The sequence below is a fragment of the Giraffa tippelskirchi genome, chromosome X (genome assembly GCF_054371585.1).
Source record: "Giraffa tippelskirchi isolate mGirTip1 chromosome X, T2T-mGirTip1v1.2.pri, whole genome shotgun sequence".
Taxonomy (NCBI): Eukaryota; Metazoa; Chordata; class Mammalia; order Artiodactyla; family Giraffidae; genus Giraffa; species Giraffa tippelskirchi.
The window spans coordinates 141363906-141380778 of NC_137289.1; the positions used below are offsets into that span (position 1 = coordinate 141363906).

Below are 16873 nucleotides of genomic sequence, written 5' to 3' on the forward strand. Positions count from 1 at the left end.
TCAAATCCCTCATGATTATGCAGTGGAGGTGACGAATAGATTCAAGGGATTAGATGTGATAGACAGAGTGCCTGATGAACTATGGACAGAAGTTTGTAACATTGTACAGGAGGCAGTGACCAAAACCACTGCAAAGAAAAAGAAATTCAAAAAGGCAAAGTGGTTGTCTGAGGAGGCTTTACAAATAGCTGAGAAAAGAAGAGAAGCAAAGGCAAGAAGTGAGAAAGGGAAAGATATCTCCAACTGAATGCAGAGTTCCAGAGAATAGCAAGGACAGATAAGAACACCTTTTTAAATGAACAATGCAAAGAAATAGAGGAAAACAATAGAATGGGAAAGACGACAGATCTCTTCGAGAAAATTGGAGATATTAAGGGAACATTTCATGCAAGGATGGGCATGATAAAGGACAGAAACAGAACAGACCTAACAGAAGCAGAAGAGATTAAGAAGAGGTGGCCAGAATACACAGAAGAACTATACAAGAAAGGTCTTAATAACCTGGATAACCATGATGGTGTGGTCACTCACCTACAGCCAGACATCCTGGAAGTGAAGTCAAGTGGGCCTTAGGAAGCATTACTACAAGCAGTGCTAGTGGAGGTGATGGAATTTCAGCTGAACTATTTAAAATCCTTAAAGATGATACTGTTAAAGTGCTGCACTCAATATGTTAGCAAATTTGGAAAAATCAGCAGTGGCCACAGGACTGGATGAGTCAGTTTTTCTCCAATCCCAAAGAAGGGCAATGCCAAAGAATGTTCAAACTACCATACAATTGTGGTCATTTCATATCCTAGCAAGGTCATGCTTAAAATCCTTCAAGCTAGGTTTCAGCAGTACGTGAACCAAGAACTACCAGATGTACAAGCTGGGTTTAGAACAGGCAGAGGAACCAGAGATCAAATTGCCAACATTTGTTGGATTATGGAAAAAGCAAGGGAATTCCAGAAAAACATATAATTCTGCTTTGTTGACTATGCTAAAGCCTTTGACTGTGTGGGTCACAACAAACTGTGAAAAATTCTTAAACAGATGGGAATACCAGAATATCTTACCTGTCTCCTGAGAAACTTGTATGTGGATCAAGAAGCAACAGTTAGAACCAGACAAGGAACAATTGACTGGTTCAAAATTGGGAAAGGGGTACGTCAAGGCTGTATATTGTCACCATGCTTATTTAACTTCTATGCAGAGTACATTATGTGATATGCCAGGCTGGATGAATCACAAGCTGGAATCCAGATTGCCGGGAGAAACAACAGCAACCTCAGATATGCAGCTAATACCACTCTAATGGCAGAAAGTGCAGAGAAACTAAAGAGTCTCTTGATGAGGGTGAAAGAGGATAGTGAAAAAGCTGGCTTAAAACTCAATATTCAAAAAACTAAAATCATGGCATCCGGTCCCACCACTTCATGGCATATGGATGGGGAAACAGTGGAAACAGTGACAGATTTTATTTTCCGGGACTCCATAATCACTGCAGACAGTGACTGTTGCCAAGAAATTAAAAGATGCTTGCTCCTTGGAAGAAAAGCTATGAAAAAACCTAGACAGCATATTCAAAAGCAGAGACATCACTTTGCTGACAAAGGTCCATCTAGTCAAAGCTGTGGTTTTTCCAGTAGTCATGTATGGATGTGAGAGTTGGACCATAAAGAAGGCTGAGCACCAAACAATTGATGCTTTCAAGTTGTGGTGCTGGAGAAGACTCTTGAAAGTCCCTTGGACTGCAAGGAGATCTAACCAGTCCATCCTAAAGGAAATCAACCCTGAATATTCATTGGAAGGACTGATGCTGAAACTGAAGCTCCAATATTTTGGCCACCTGATGCAGAGAGCTGACTCACTGGAAAAGACCCTGATGCTGGGAAAGATTGAAGGTGGGATTAGAAGGGGATGACAGAGGATGAGATTGTTGGATGGCATCACCAAGTTAGTGGACATGAGTTTGAACAAACTCTGGGAGATAGTGGAGGACAGAGGAGTCTGGCGTGCTGGTCCATGGGTTGCAAAGAGAGGGATGTGACTTAACGACTGAATATCAATGGCTGCAGAGACCCCTGAGGCTGTTACTGTAATTCCAAAGGGCTCTTAATAGGTTCATTGTTTCTCAAGATTATTGGAAAGTTAATGGAAGACAACACATTCTGGATATCCCAGCCTCTGTTATCTGGGGAATACAGAATTTTTTGTGAAGACATGGCAAAACAAACTTTTGAGTACTGTTGTTCTCTAGGCTTTATTAGTGTTCTTTAAAATTAATTGGAGCACTAATAGAACCGTTTTCTAACACTGTTCGGTTATTAATAGATAAGTACTGTAAACTAGAACTTTCTCTGATGATGGAAATGGCTGATACGGTAAGTGCTAGGCACTTGTGGCTATTGTCAGCTACAGATTGGCATTTGCCATGGGCACTTGCCATCCATCTCTACAAGAATTAAATTATGTATTGCTACAGCTGCTGATTTTCAACACTGCCTGAAAGGATATCAGGATTGAGAGCAGAAGTGTGGCCCTCTGTGCTCAGGGAAAACCTGGCAGTATAGGCCTTCAGATAGATATTTTCAGGAGCCGATTTTATGAGCCCAGTTCTTGTATCTCCTCATGTAGAAAAGCACTAATATCCTTCATGGTGATGACTGCTCCTCGTGGCTAGGCAGTTAGGCTCAATTTCAGTAGGTGATACATGAAGTGAAATTAATTTTTTTCATTTTGGGTAACTGGTGCAGGCTTGTATCTTTATTTTATCATATTACCAGTCCGCAGGGCTAGGACTGTCAACATTTTCTGTCTGTAACTTGAGATCACAGCAAATAGCAGTTTGAGTTGACACCAGTGATTGCCTGGAGATGATGGGGAATGAAGGTAGAGCACAGGGCACAGGCCCTAGTGAAATGCTGCTTCTCAATTTGCCACACCCTCCTCCTCCAGTCAGTCCTTGCTGTGCTCCCCAGATCCTAAAAATGGTCAGACATCTGAGGGAGGTGCTGAGCATATGACATGATGATGATGGTGATGATATAACAACTGTGGTACTAGAGGTAGCTGCCAACACCAAGTTCTCACTGTGTGGCAGGCGCTGGCTAAGGACTTTGAACATTATCTTTTCTAACCCTCAACAATTTTGGATCATTCTTGGTCACTGGGCCTTATGCTGAGGTACTGAGTTTCTAGGAACAATGAGTATTGTCGTTACAGCTAAACAGATGAAGGACCAGGACATGCTCAGTGGCTCAGGGCAGCAAAGACCAAATATTATCCTGGGTGAAACAAGGAGGGACAGTATAAACGTCTAAAGCAAAACCAAATCATGACTGTCATCAGTCTGTCTTAGTAAGCTACAAACAAGAACATGTGATGTGGGAAATTAATCAAGGGTAACCCCTCATCCCTACGTCACTACCATTTTTTGTTTTTGTCATTACCAAAAGGGGCAAACTGTTTTATGGGGTGTTTTTTTCTTTGGCCCCACCACTCAGCTTGCTTCCCCAACCAGGGATCAAACCAGGGCCCTTGTCAGTGAAAGTGTGGAGTCCTAACTGCTTGACCACCAGGGAATTCCCTAGCAGCAAAGTATTCTAAAGACATGAGCATATTAAATATTAGACCCTTAACTTTCAACTTTCTGTTAAAAAAACCTTTCTGTTAGTAACTAGATAAATATGATTAATTTTTTTCCATATTTAGCCTTAGACTGCAAAGTACCAGTGTTAAGAAGAAGCCATTCTGGGGAGGATGTGGGCTTGCTGGTAGGAAGCCACACCCAGTAACCAGAAATTTATTATGACTCAGGCCAGTTCAGTTTAATGAGAACACAGTCAATGATGGAAGAAACAAAATAAACTTACAATAAAAATATATTTATGAAGCACTTTCAAGGCAATGGATTTAGCTAGATTGGCATTGTTTTGTTCATAAATTCCTTCTTCAATGTGCAAATAAGGTCAGAGAGAGTAAACCCAAGGAAGAAAAGTTGAGAAACCTACAATCTGGAAGGAAACCAACATTGGAAAACTGTGTGAATTCACTGTGAATGGTGGAAAATATAGAAAATAACTATTTGGCAGATACGCTTAACCAGTGCATTAAACTCATGTCTCCACCATCACACACATTATCCTCTCCTATCATCCCAGGGGTTCTGTGCCAGTGTTACTTTGCCTCCAGGGGACATTTAGGGAGGTCTTGAGACAGTTAGGGATGCCATGCAACATCTGTAGTGCACAGTCCAGCCCCAACAGCACGGAATGAGCCACCCCCATGGCAGCAGTGCCGTGGAGTCAGGGAAGACCATCTGCCACCTCACCTGATCTGCGGGGTCACAGCAGAACACACATGGGCCAGTTGGTCAGCTACAAGCAACTCTTCTGCGATTTCTAATGAGGGATGGAACGTTCCAGAGTACATCATCATGATGTGTACCTCAGACTTAAGTCAGCTGTAGCTCAATCAAGTTAGGGGAAAAACTTCCCATATTTTAACAGAGAAATAATGGGGTATTCTCACAGTTCTCAAGGCATCTAATCCCAGTCTGGAATGCCACTGACATCAGAGCTGCATACATTCAACACACGTGACTCTTAGGAAACAACCAGGCTTCCGCTCTGTCCAGGCAGCCGTGTACTCACAGACTCGGTTCCGGGATTTGTAAGTGCAGGTGTAGAGGCTGCAAGGCCTTGCAGGTGTGGACCTCAGAATCTGGAACCTTCTCCACAGTGTCTTGCATGGAGAGGCTTGAAGAATGACCCTCAGGTGACTCATCATCACCATCTTTAGCTTAAAATCTTGATCAGCTCCCCAGTAGCTTGCAGGAACCTAATAACCTAGAGGCAGAAGGACAGAAGAGGCAAAGCCATAAATAATAGAGGTCCCGATCATGTGGAAAACATTCAGATTATTAGTACATAGGAGGGGAGGCCAAATGAGAGTCAGTCATTGATCCACTTTTATTCCTCAAACGCATTGCTCACCTCATTGGCAGGTCCAGATGACTAACTCAGGCGCCTTGCCTTTCCCTTAGGGTTACTAAATATTAGCGGTTCAGAGAAAGGACTCTTTTAATCCACAAAATGAAAGACTGTTAACAATACAGTTTCTTAAATTAAAAACAAAAATTTACTCCTTGAAATCCAGATTAATAGTCCAGCTTGGTACTGATATTTAGGAGAAGCCAAAGATTAAAGTTTCCTCCAGGCAGCCTGAATTAAAAAAAGAAAGAAATCAATCTGCATCTAGATTGTTTTAAAAAAACAAAAACAAAAAACAAAACCAAGATATATCCTCCCAAAATACTCATGGGTAGTTTTTGAAACACTTTTAAATGCTAGTGTGTCCTTTAAAGAGGCACGTCTCATATCCCTATGTGTAAGACCCGAAGGACTCCCAAAGTTCTGCCTGATCTGAAAGAGAAACCTTCCTGAATATGTGAACCTAACCTAACCTCACAGCTTGGGAATTCTGCCAGTAAACATTTTCATTTCAACATTTCTTTGCTCTAAACACTCTGTTGGGTGCTGGGAGGTAGTAAAGATGAAGTAGATCATAAAAAAGAATGAAGTTCTCGTACATGCTATAATGTGCTGAACCTCGAAAACAGTGTGCTAAGTGAAAGAAGCCAGACAGAAAAGGTCATATATGGTATGATTTCATTAGTATGAAATAGTCAGAATAGGGAAATCTACAGAGACAGAAAACAGGTTGAGCAGAGGGGGAAATGGGGAATAACTGATTAATGGGTATGGGGTTTTCTTTTGGGTGATATAATTGTTTTGGAACTAGATAGAGGTAGTTGTTACATAACATTGGGACTGTACTAAATGCCTCTGAATTGTACATTTTAAAAATGGCTAATTTGGGGAATTCCCTGGTGGTCCAGTGATTAAGACTCCTCACTCCACTGCAGGGGACCTGGATTCAATCCCTGGTCAGGAACTGGGATCCCACAGGTCACACACTGCGGCCAAAATATTAAAGATAAAATAGCTAATCTTATGTTGTGTGAATTTTACCTCAATAAAATAACGCACATCGTATGGGAAGGAAAACACACACCACACCAGTTCTCAGCAGGTATTGGTACCTCCTGAGTCTGCTTTCTCCTGCCAAAGGAGGCCTCTCAGCAATTTGGTCTTGACTGGGGTGCAAAGGCACCAGAAGGGAAACTGAGGGGACAAGAAGACATGTCACTTACTGACTTGAACTTTATTCATTTGTACCATGTTTCTCCAAGAAGAGTGTTAGATACAGAAAAAGCACATGACCCCAAGTGATGGTGAGCAAGGAGGCACACATTGTCATTTCGTCCTCCCTCTGTTCATATACTTCACTGCAATTAATTAGCCATGAACTAGCCCTTCTGCCTGTACTGCTGCCCTTGTCACTGCTAGCTCTGAGCTGGAAGAGACAAGGCTGCACCCAAGGGAAAGGAGAGAAAATCACACCTGAGGTGTGTCCAGTGAATGCAGGACACAGAGAGCAGAGTTACTTCCTGTGACTACCCTGCAAGGCACAAGTGAGGGCTCCAGACAGATCTCTATAACTGGCTCCCCACAAACCATGTGCCCACACACGTAACATGAAGCACAGCATGGTGACAAGCCAGCCTCTCAGCCGGGGGCCATGCCCTCTGTTGTACACATCACTTGGCCAATGAACACACTGAACTAAGGGAGTGGAGGTGCATGGTCACCACATTAAAGGGGACTGATAGGGAGCTCATGACTCCCAGGGACGCTCCTCTGCTGCAAGCCTAACTCCCTACCTAGGGTCTTTAGGCCAGTGACACCTAAAGTGTGTCTGCATTGCCAAAGGGTATTTGATATTCTCAGTTCAGTTCAGTTCAGTCGCTCAGTCGTGTCCGACTCTCTGCGACCCCATGAATTGCAGCACGCCAGGCCTCTCTGTCCATCACCAACTCCCGGAGTCTACCCAAACCCATGTTCATCGAGTCGGTGATGCCATCCAACCATCTCATCCTCTGTCGTCCCCTTCTCCTCCCGCCCCCAATCCTACCTAGCATTAGGGTCTTTTCCAATGAGTCAACCCTTCGCATGAGGTGGCCAAAGTATTGGAGCTTCAGCTTCAACATCAGACCTTCCAATGAACACCCAGGATTGATCTCTTTTAGGATGGATTGATTGGATCTCCTTGCAGTCCAAGAAACTCTCAAGAGTCTTCTCCAACACCACAGTTCAAGAGCATCAATTCTGCGGCGCTCAGCTTTCTTCACCATCCAACTCTCACATCCATACATGACCACTGGAAAAACCATAGTCTTGACTAGATGGACCTTTCTTGGCAAAGTAATGTCTCTGCTTTTAAACATGCTATCTAGGTTGGCCATAACCATCCTTCCAAGTAGTAAGCGTCTTTTAATTTCATGGCTGCAGTCACCATCAGCAGTGATTCTGGAGCCCAAAAAAGTAAAGTCTGACACTGTTTCCACTGTTTCCCCATCTATTTCCCATGGAGTGATGGGACCAGATGCCATGATCTTAGTTTTCTGAACGTTGAGCTTTAAGCCAACTTTTTCACTCTCCTCCTTCACCTTCATCAAGAGGCTGTTTAGTTCTTCTTCACTTTCTGCCATAAGGGTGGTGTCATCCGCATATCTGAGGTTATTGATATTTCTCCCGGCAATCTTGATTCCAGCTTGTGTTTCTTCCAGCCCAGCGTTTCTCATGATGTACTCTGCATATAAGTTAAATAAGCAGGGTGACAATATACAGCCTTGACGGACTCCTTTTCCTATTTGGAACCAGTCTGTTGTTCCATGTCCAGTTCTAACTGTTGCTTCCTGACCTGCATACAGGTTTCTCAAGAGACAGGTCAGATGGTCTGGTATTCCCATCTCTTTCAGAATTTTCCACAGTTTACTGTGATCCACACAGTCAAAGGCTTTGGCATAGTCAATAAAGCAGAAATAGATGTTTTTCTGGAACTCTCTTGCTTTTTCGATGATCCAGCGGATATTGGCAATTTGATCTCTGGTTCCTCTGCCTTTTCTAAAACCAGCTTGAACATCTGGAAGTTCATGGTTCACGTATTGCTGAAGCCTGGCTTGGAGAATTTTGAGCATTACTTTACTAGCATGTGAGATGAGTGCAATTGTGCGGTAGTTTGAGCATTCTTTGGCATTGCCTTTCTTTGGGATTGGAACGAAGACTGACCTCTTCCAGTCCTGTGGCCACTGCTGAGTTTTCCAAATTTGCTGGCATATCGAGTGCAGCACTTTCACAGCATCACCTTTGAGGATTTGAAATAGCTCAACTGGAATTCCATCACCTCCACTAGCTTTGTTCGTAGTGATGCTTTCTAAGGCCCACTTGACTTCACATTCCAGGATGTCTGGCTCTAGGTGAGTGATCACACCATCGTGATTATCTGTGTCGTGAAGATCTTTTTTGTGCAGTTCTTCTGTGTATTCTTGCCACCTCTTCTTAATATCTTCTGCTTCTGTTAGGTCCATACCATTTCTGTCCTTTATTGAGCCTATCTTTGCATGAAATGTTCCTTTGGTATCTCTAATTTTCTTGAAGAGGTCTCTAGTCTTTCCCAATCTGTTGTTTTCCTCTATTTGTTTGCACTGATCGCTGAGGAAGGCTTTCTTATCTCTCCTTGCTATTCTTTGGAACTCTGCATTCAGATGAGAATATCTTTCCTTTTCTCCTTTGCTTTTCGCTTCTCTTCTCTTCCCAGCTATCTGTAAGGCCTCCTCAGACAGCCATTTTGCTTTTTTGCATTTCTTTTCCATGGGGATTTTCTTGATCCCTCAAACCAAGTTAAAATCACTTTTGCTCATAGTTTTTTGTGTATGTTTGCATATATACATTTTTAAGAGCGTGGGTATGTAGAACTATACCTTATTTAAGATATGCCAAGTCTGACATGATTTCAAATAGAGACTTATAATGAAATTTCAAGGTATTATCTTGATAGTGCCTTGAGTCAAATGAGTACCTTGTTTTCAAAAATCTTAATATTTGAAATATCATTAACTGAATTAACTGAGCAGGGTTAAAGAGTGGACAGTTTGCCACATCAATTCAGAATCTATTTCTGCTTTTTAAATTTTTTTATTTATCTCTTTTTTTAATCTCTTTAAACTTATAGAAATAGTGAAAATACTGTAATAAAACCACCTATGTACTTACTACTGCATTTCAACAATTATCTCTTGGTGGCTAAGCAAGTTTTATTTATGCCTCACCCACCACTTCCCCTCTCTGAATTATTTGAAACAAATCCAAGAAATCTTAGAAACTTATCCATGATTTTATTTTCCATATGAAAGTGAAAGTGAAAGTCACTCAGTTGTGTCTGACTCTTGCGACCCCATAGACTGTCCATGGAATTCTCCAGGCCAGAATACTGGAGTGGGTAGCCTTTCCCTTCTCCAGGGGATCTTCACAACCCAGGGATCGAACCCAGGTCTCCTGCATTGCAGGCGGATTCTTTACCAACTGAGCTATCAGGGAAGCCAGGGAAAATATCCTCCAAATTCATAGTTTCTTCTCCATCAAAATTATCTGTATGAAATAGCCCTTGGCAATAGTTTATTGGCAGAATATGAAAACTATCAATTTTTCAAACTAAAAACAGCACAAAAGCCCAGTAACCAGATACTTTCTCAGTGCCTACCTATCCCTTAAAGTAAACACTTCATTTCTCTCTTGATATCTCCACTCTAATCTTGGATTAGCGCTCAGGTTCAGAACTTCATGCTTCTAATTTATAAGACTACGTCTAGCATGAAACAGCATAATCTATAATCACAGGTCAGCAGGGTCAAAGGAGTATATGAACGGAAATGTCTAAGATTAAGACTGAAGGGAGTTCCTTGGCAGTCCAGTGGTTAAGGCTCCCAATGCAGGGGGCATGGGTTCAATCCCTGATCAGGTAACTAAGATCTTGCATGCCACACAGCACAGCCAAAAAGAAAACAAAACAAAAAAGATTAAGACTTAATGTACGTCCTTCAGTTTATGCAAGAAAGAATCCAGAACCAGAGGAGCAGGAAAAACAGTCATTCAGTAACACTGCACAAGAAGTTGACTTTCTGTGACTTCGAATAGTGTAAGGTCTGAGAAAAGCCCAGAAAATCCTGTTAAGTATTACAAAAATGAAAATTATTATTACTCAAATTGAATTTGTGAAAATGCTACCCATGATATAAGTACAAAAATTAAGAAACTAGAAAGCAGTTTTAGATGATTTTTAATGTCATTATTTTCTTTTTAAGACAGTGTCATCAAATAATTCCAACTAAATAGGATTCTCTCTGATAAAATCAATTAGTAAAATTTCAAAATTGCTAAGAGATATGGGGAAACCTTGCCTTAATTCTGTGCTTCTTTCCATTGACTTCCATTCCTGTATTGAAGCAATAATGAGTAGTTATCTCATGCAAAGCACTGTGCTGGGTTAAGATAATAAAGTTATGTTTTCTCCTTATTCTCATAAGCTTGCCATCTACAAAGAAAAACTATTTAAACAAATAACTTCTCTCTTTAAGTTACTTTTTCAGTGTAGTAAAATATACGTATTTATTGTTTTAACCTTTTTAAAGTATACAGTTCAGTGGCATTAAATACATTCACAATGTTGTGTAACCATCACCACTATCTATACCCAAAACTTTTTCATCATCCTCAATACAAGCTCTGTACCCATTAAACAATAACTCCCCATTCCTTCCCACCTTATAGCCCCCAGGAACCTCTATTCTTTCTGTCTCTATGTATTTGCCTACTCCACAGTGGACTCATAGAATATTTTTTCCCTGAGTCTGGCTTATTTCACTTAGCATAATTAAATACTTCTTAATCAAAGTCAGATGTGACGACAGCCCTGACTTAATTCAATGAGAACATAGAGGGTAGAGGCTTTAACTTTCAGGAACAGGTATCATCTGGAACCATGGGTCAGAGGGGACAGTTTTAACAGGCAGGGCAAAGGCAGAGAGATGGCCAGGGAGGAATGGTAAGGACATTTAGGGGATGAACGGAGTGCTTAAGAGCCAAGACCAGAGAGGACAACTGGGGTTGAGTTGAAATGGGAAGAGCCTTGGGTTTGTTCAGTAATCAATCTCCGTGTCAGAAGAGGTGGGCAAACATGTGAAAAAGGACTCCTTTCTTGCTTACAGTCTGGATGGTAGAAGAGACTTACTAATGCTCAGGAAGACAGTGCCAAGTGTAAGATACTGGTTTGTCCTTCAAAGGGAAGGTCGTGATAAGACAAGGCCACAGACATGCCTGATGACTGAGGGAATTGTACAGAAAAATGGGCACACACTTGGCCCTGCCTGTGGAGCTGAGTGGGGAATCTGAGGCCTGTTGGCATGGCACCTGGAGAAGTCTGGGTAACTGATCCTTGGTCTAGCTCCACAGAGAGCAATCAGGAAAGCACTGAGGGCCAGGGTGAGCTGACATCATCGGCTGGGGCCGTGGCCATTGGGGACTGCCCTGCATGCTATAGTCATGCTGCCTGTGAACAGCATTAAGGCAAATGACACATGGCCCAGAGGAAGTGTCTCCTGTCCATTTCCAGACTGGCTGTCTAGGCTAGGGGGAAACAAGAGCTCCAGATGATCTAACATCACCCTCGCTCTCAGTAGTCTCCCCAGGGTCCACCCAGGGGTGGGGTGCATGTAGTAGTCTGGAGAGCTGAACCTTTCTCTGTCCCCTAAGAATGCTGCTGACCTCACTGAAGGAGAACACTGACTCTGAAGATTACCTTTTGTGTTTTTAGACAAAAACAAAACCCAAATCCTTTTTTTTTGGTAACAAAGCCAAGTGTATCGGAACTTCCCATCATCCCGAGTCTGCTATGAATATTTTTCAAGGTGTTGGCTAAGCAGATACTCAGGGAACACAGTGGAAGGTAGAGCTGGATAGAGATTTGAGATTAATTAAGGGAATATTAATTTCCAAGAGACAAGATGACTTTCAGATGTTATTCCATGTGTACAGGATGAAGCACTGTTAGTTTCTGATGACTCTGTCAGCTCAGCACAGGATGGATGGGAGTGGGCAAAGAGGTGAGCCAGGAAAGCAATTCAATCCATCACTCTTATTCAAATATTTATTAACTGCTAAGCACTGTTCTAGGCTCATAAGGGGAATAAAACAAAGTCCCCATCCTTGTAGAGTTTACATTCAAGTAGAGGGAGACAGATGATAAATAGCAATGTTGTAGACAATTAAACTAAAATATGTTCAGTGAAAAGTAGAGCAGAGTAAGGTGAATTTGTAGTGCCACAGGGGAGGGGGTGTTGGGTTTTAAATAAATTGCTCAGGAGAGACCTTATTGAGAAGGAGGGGAAGGAATTAGTTATACGGCTTTCAGGAGGAGGGTTATTCCAGGCAGAGGGAAATGCCTGTGCAAAAATCCTGAGGTGGGAGCTTGTCTGGCACATTCAAGGGACAGTGAGGAGGCCAATATGGCAGGAGTGCAGCAAAGCAGAAGTAAGGTAGTAGGAGATGAGGTCCAGAGGTAATGGATGCTAAGCAGATTTCTAGGCCATTGTAAAGGTTCCCCACTGTGGGGACACAGAGTTTTTGGAGTAGAGGAGGAATTTAATCTGATATACATTTTAAAAATGTCATTCAGGGTGCCCTATTGGAAAATGACCAGAATGGAAGAAAGAAGCAGGGACCCCATTCAGGATAATCCAGGGGCTGCAACTAAGGATGTTGCAGTGGATGTGGTGGGAAGTGGCTGGGCATTGGTTGTATCTTGGGGACACAGCCTGAAGGATGTGAAAGAAAGCAGTCACGGAAGACTGGCGGATTCTTGGCCTAAACAACTGCAAGGATGGAGTTGCCATGAACTGAGATGGGAAGGCTGTGTGTGGAAAAGGTTTAGGGTGGGAAATCCGTAGATCAGATTTGGGTATGTGGAGTTTGAAATGAAATTCCAATAATTCAAGTGAGAGAATATGGTAGAATAGTATACCTCATGGTAGAACAAGGATGAATCCCTGAACAGAGAAACAGAACCTGGCACAGGAGCAGGTGAGGGAAAGATGGTGCTCTTATTGCTAATCCTACTGGATTTGAGGTGCTGGGGCGGGGGCAGATGAGAGGAAAGGTCTAGGGAGAGTTGGCAGTGCAGCGCTGGTGGTCAGGAGAGGTTGTGAGGCTAGAGAGAGAAGGAAAATCCCCTCCCCCAGGGGTAATAGGTGTCTAGAGGGAGACTAACAAAATGGAGTGATTAGGGAGGCCTAGAGAAAGGGAAGTCAAATGTAATCAAGGAAGGAAGGGAGCATGAAAGTTCAGGGGCAAGGAGGGTTCCAGGGAAATCCGAATAGAAAGAAAATGTATCTAATGCTCAGTTACAGTACCTGTAACAATACATGAGATTATTTATGCTAAAGCCAAAGGCCAATCCCCTCTGTTACATTAAAAAGTAGAATTTATTGAGAGGTGAGGTGGTTATTTAAATTTACCCATGGGTCTTATAAAGCCCAACCTAGTGAAACCACAAATGTTTAACTATCAACCATAATACGTAACAGTGAACTACTAGTAGACATTACTGGGTGTCACAGAAAATCTGTCCTTACTTATGTGTGTCCTTAAAGATGGGACCATGGGATGAAGGGGCCCCAGAAGAGCCTTTGTTATGGCTAATTATTTATGTAAGTTCCTGGATCTTACTAATACATCCCTTATCTGTTTTGCAGACTTGGAAATGTTTGAGGAGAAAAAAAAAAGATTCTGAAAGCCTTTAAAAAAATCATTCATAAATCATGTATTAAATGACAGTAGTTTGAACTCTGCCTGATTAAGCAATTTATAATACATGCAAAACAGCAAAAAAAGGTACTCTGACTAAAGGTTACAATTACATTGAAAAAAAATTCCTGATTCTCATCAGATTCACTTTTCCATTTCTCACCTCCTCATTTCCAAAAGGAAGCAAGCCTTTTGCAGTTCCCTGACATGGAAATTAGGGGTTATCTTGCCATGTCTTGACTGAAAAAGCTGAGTTTCGTCTCACCCACTTCTCCGATAGCAGGATCCCAATCTGGGATTGCCAAAGGTTTCAGAATACATTTCTAGTAGCTGTTTTGCGTGCTGCAATTAACTTCCCCAGTGCGGCCAATGAAATGAAATGCATTTCCCTCCTTCCATCAGATTTCCAAAATACTCATATTTCCTCATAAGTCACTCAGTCTTTATTGAGTTCTGACTGTGAGCAGTCACAGCCTTTTGCCTGGCTCCTAGGGCAGCAAGGCAGGAGTGTACAGAGAGAATGGTGTCCTGCTGCTCTTGACCTTTTGGTAAATTTCAGTCCTGGTACTATGTAAAAATTGCCTGAGTAAAGGAAGAAAGCTTAAGATAGCTGAAAGGTTTTCCATTCCCCCAAATGTGCAAAAACAGTGATCCTTCTGTAGGATGTGCAAGGGAGGAGAGGGGTAGAATCTGGGACAGTTTCCCTCAGAGAAATCTAGCTACTCCCTTGCATATTCCAGCAAGGTTTTTAATAGAGTGAAGATGGCCAGATTAGCAGTAAAGGAAGAAGAAGGGGAAGCAGAAAGCAGTGTGGTTTTCAGTGGCTGGGTGAGAACAAGTTCTGTCCAAATTAAGGTGTACACATTAACTTCTCAAATTTCTCAGTTTCCCAGTGAAAATACACCAGAGGGGAGGGCACTTATATTAACAAGTTGGCACCAGCCTCAGGGCAGTAGCATTTAACACTGAATTTTAATACTGAATGCCACAAAGACTCAAAACAGACATCAACAATGTTCGTACTACGGAGGTTCTCCTCCAGTTCTGGGGCGGGGCACAAAACAAAAAGGCAAGAGGGAATTGTGGAATGGAGAATGCTCAGATTTGTCCACGTGACATAGCTGTGCCGCAGATCCCCTGCCCTGGGGGTGGTTATGACTCCGTTCTCAGACCCAGACGTATTGTGGGGGGGGGGGGGTGGCGGGGAGAAATGCAGGGAAGACCCAAGTCATTCCCAGTTTGCTGCGCCTCGGTTTTTGAAACTGCAATCTCAGATTTGTAGTCCTTATTCCAATTTCAAGCTATTTCACAGCAGGTTGGACTTTCTTGAGTTATTCATATCCAACCACCCCTAGCAAAATTCCCTCCCAAGTAACTACCCTTATGCCCCTACAAGTTCCCTGAGACAGCTGTTTACCCGTCAAGTGCAAATAATCCTAAAGGAGGTGCAGACATCTGGTTGGTGACTCCCACAGTAGAAGAGGTCTCCGGGGCGAGAACAGGCGGGGGCGATGCCCTACGGGCCTCCGCAGTCCCCCGGCAACTATTCGCAGGACCAACAGCTGTCAGGGCTCCGAGACCCGCCCTGCCTCCGGTATAGACCCCACTCTACGTGGCTACCCATCCTTACCTGAGCCTTTCCCCAGAGAACGAACCTTACGGGTCGCTCCAGTCCGGGACTCGCAGCAGGAGCACTTGGCCATCGTAGCCACGCCTCCATCTCGCCCACAGCCCAGACCACGAGCGTACCCCTCTAGGCCACGCCCCATATGGGATAGCCACGCCCCTCCAGGCCGAGCCTGTCCTTGCCCGTTGGCCTGGCCATGCCCCTCGCTCCAAAGCCACTCCCTTTTCTTTAGGACCCCACCCTGAGTTCCGCCTGGGCCCGCCCCCTCCACCTTGGTAACGCCCCTGCATTCCGCTGTGGTCCCGCCCCTCAAGCCGTGCTTAGCGGCTCAAGCTCCCGCCTTGGAGCAGGACTTTGTTGCGGGAATTCGAGGTGGTGTGGGCGGCCCCCACCTTGAGTCTAGAGAAGCCCTCTTGGGTCCTGGGAACTGAGTTCTGGCAAAGTTTTGTCGCGTGAAGTCGGATGGCAGGCTTAAGTGCCTCGTCTAAAAAATTGCTTTTCTCAAGTTTCTCCCATTTCCAACATCAAGGCTAGATATACTGAGAACAGGTGATTCAGGGAAATGCAAACACTGGACGGATCTTACAACCGTGATTCTTTCCTCTAGCTTGCATTTCCACTTTACCCCAGTTTCTTTGACCCAGTTTTCATGTCCTCCAGACTGGAATTAAGGAACCGTGCTATCCCCAGTCAGTTTTCACGTTCTTTAAACCAGAACTGTCACCCGCGTTCTTTCTAGTCCCTCGTGCGTGCTTGCGAAGTCGCTTCAGTAGTATCCGACTCTTTGTGACCCTATGGATCGTAACCCACTAGGCTCCTCTGTCCATGGGATTCTCCAGGCAAGAATACTGGAGTGGGTTGCCATGGCTTCTCCAGGGGATCTTCCTAACCCAGGGGTGGAACCCGCATCTCTTATGTCTCCTGCATTGGCAGGCAGGTTCTTTACCGCTAGCGCCACCTGGCAAGCCCCTTCTAGTCCCTCATGGGACCTTAAAGACTAGGAGATCAATGGAGTAAGCAGAACTCATGTATTTCCTGATGTCTCTGGCTCCAGTGAGCTCTTGCTGTCTAGGGCCTGTCGAGACATTATCACATTTAGACTGAAACTCAGGTTGCCACCCTGAGTGCGTTGAGATTGTTCTGCTAGCCTTATTCTCTCCATTTATACCTCTGGGTCCGCAAGGAAAGTGTCTAGAGGTTATAACAAGCTTTTCTAACCCTGTGCAGAAATGTTTGATTCATTCATCCAAATCATATTTATTGAGTACATGCTCCCCTGACAAGCCTCAAGGAGTTACAGAATGAAGTAGTTCCAGCTTGGATTGGGACATGACAAGAAATGATGAGAAAAAGATGTGGCAATAAATTGATAGAAAAGGATTTGGTAATCACAGGTCTTCCTGATTTGATTAGTAGGAATATTTTTTGGGAGCAAACATAGGAAGCCACTTTTATAGGACTTAGTACACTTCTTTACACAATGAATTCTCAGTAAATCTTC

At 43.4% G+C, this 16873-nt stretch overlaps 1 protein-coding gene across 1 annotated transcript in view; it reads right to left on the reverse strand.

Annotated features, from left to right (window-relative positions):
• The window catches only part of LOC145536249 (carbonic anhydrase 5B, mitochondrial), a 33584-nt gene extending 18121 nt beyond the window's left edge, over positions 1-15463 (reverse strand). Inside the window, exons 1-2 of the mRNA XM_081565262.1 lie at positions 15376-15463; positions 4638-4832 (exon numbers count right to left, since the gene is read on the reverse strand). Of these exons, the coding sequence (XP_081421388.1) occupies positions 4638-4779 (142 nt within the window). The 5' untranslated portion in view covers positions 4780-4832; positions 15376-15463. The remainder of the gene's footprint in view (positions 1-4637; positions 4833-15375) is intronic.
• Positions 15464-16873: the final 1410 nt, after the last annotated feature.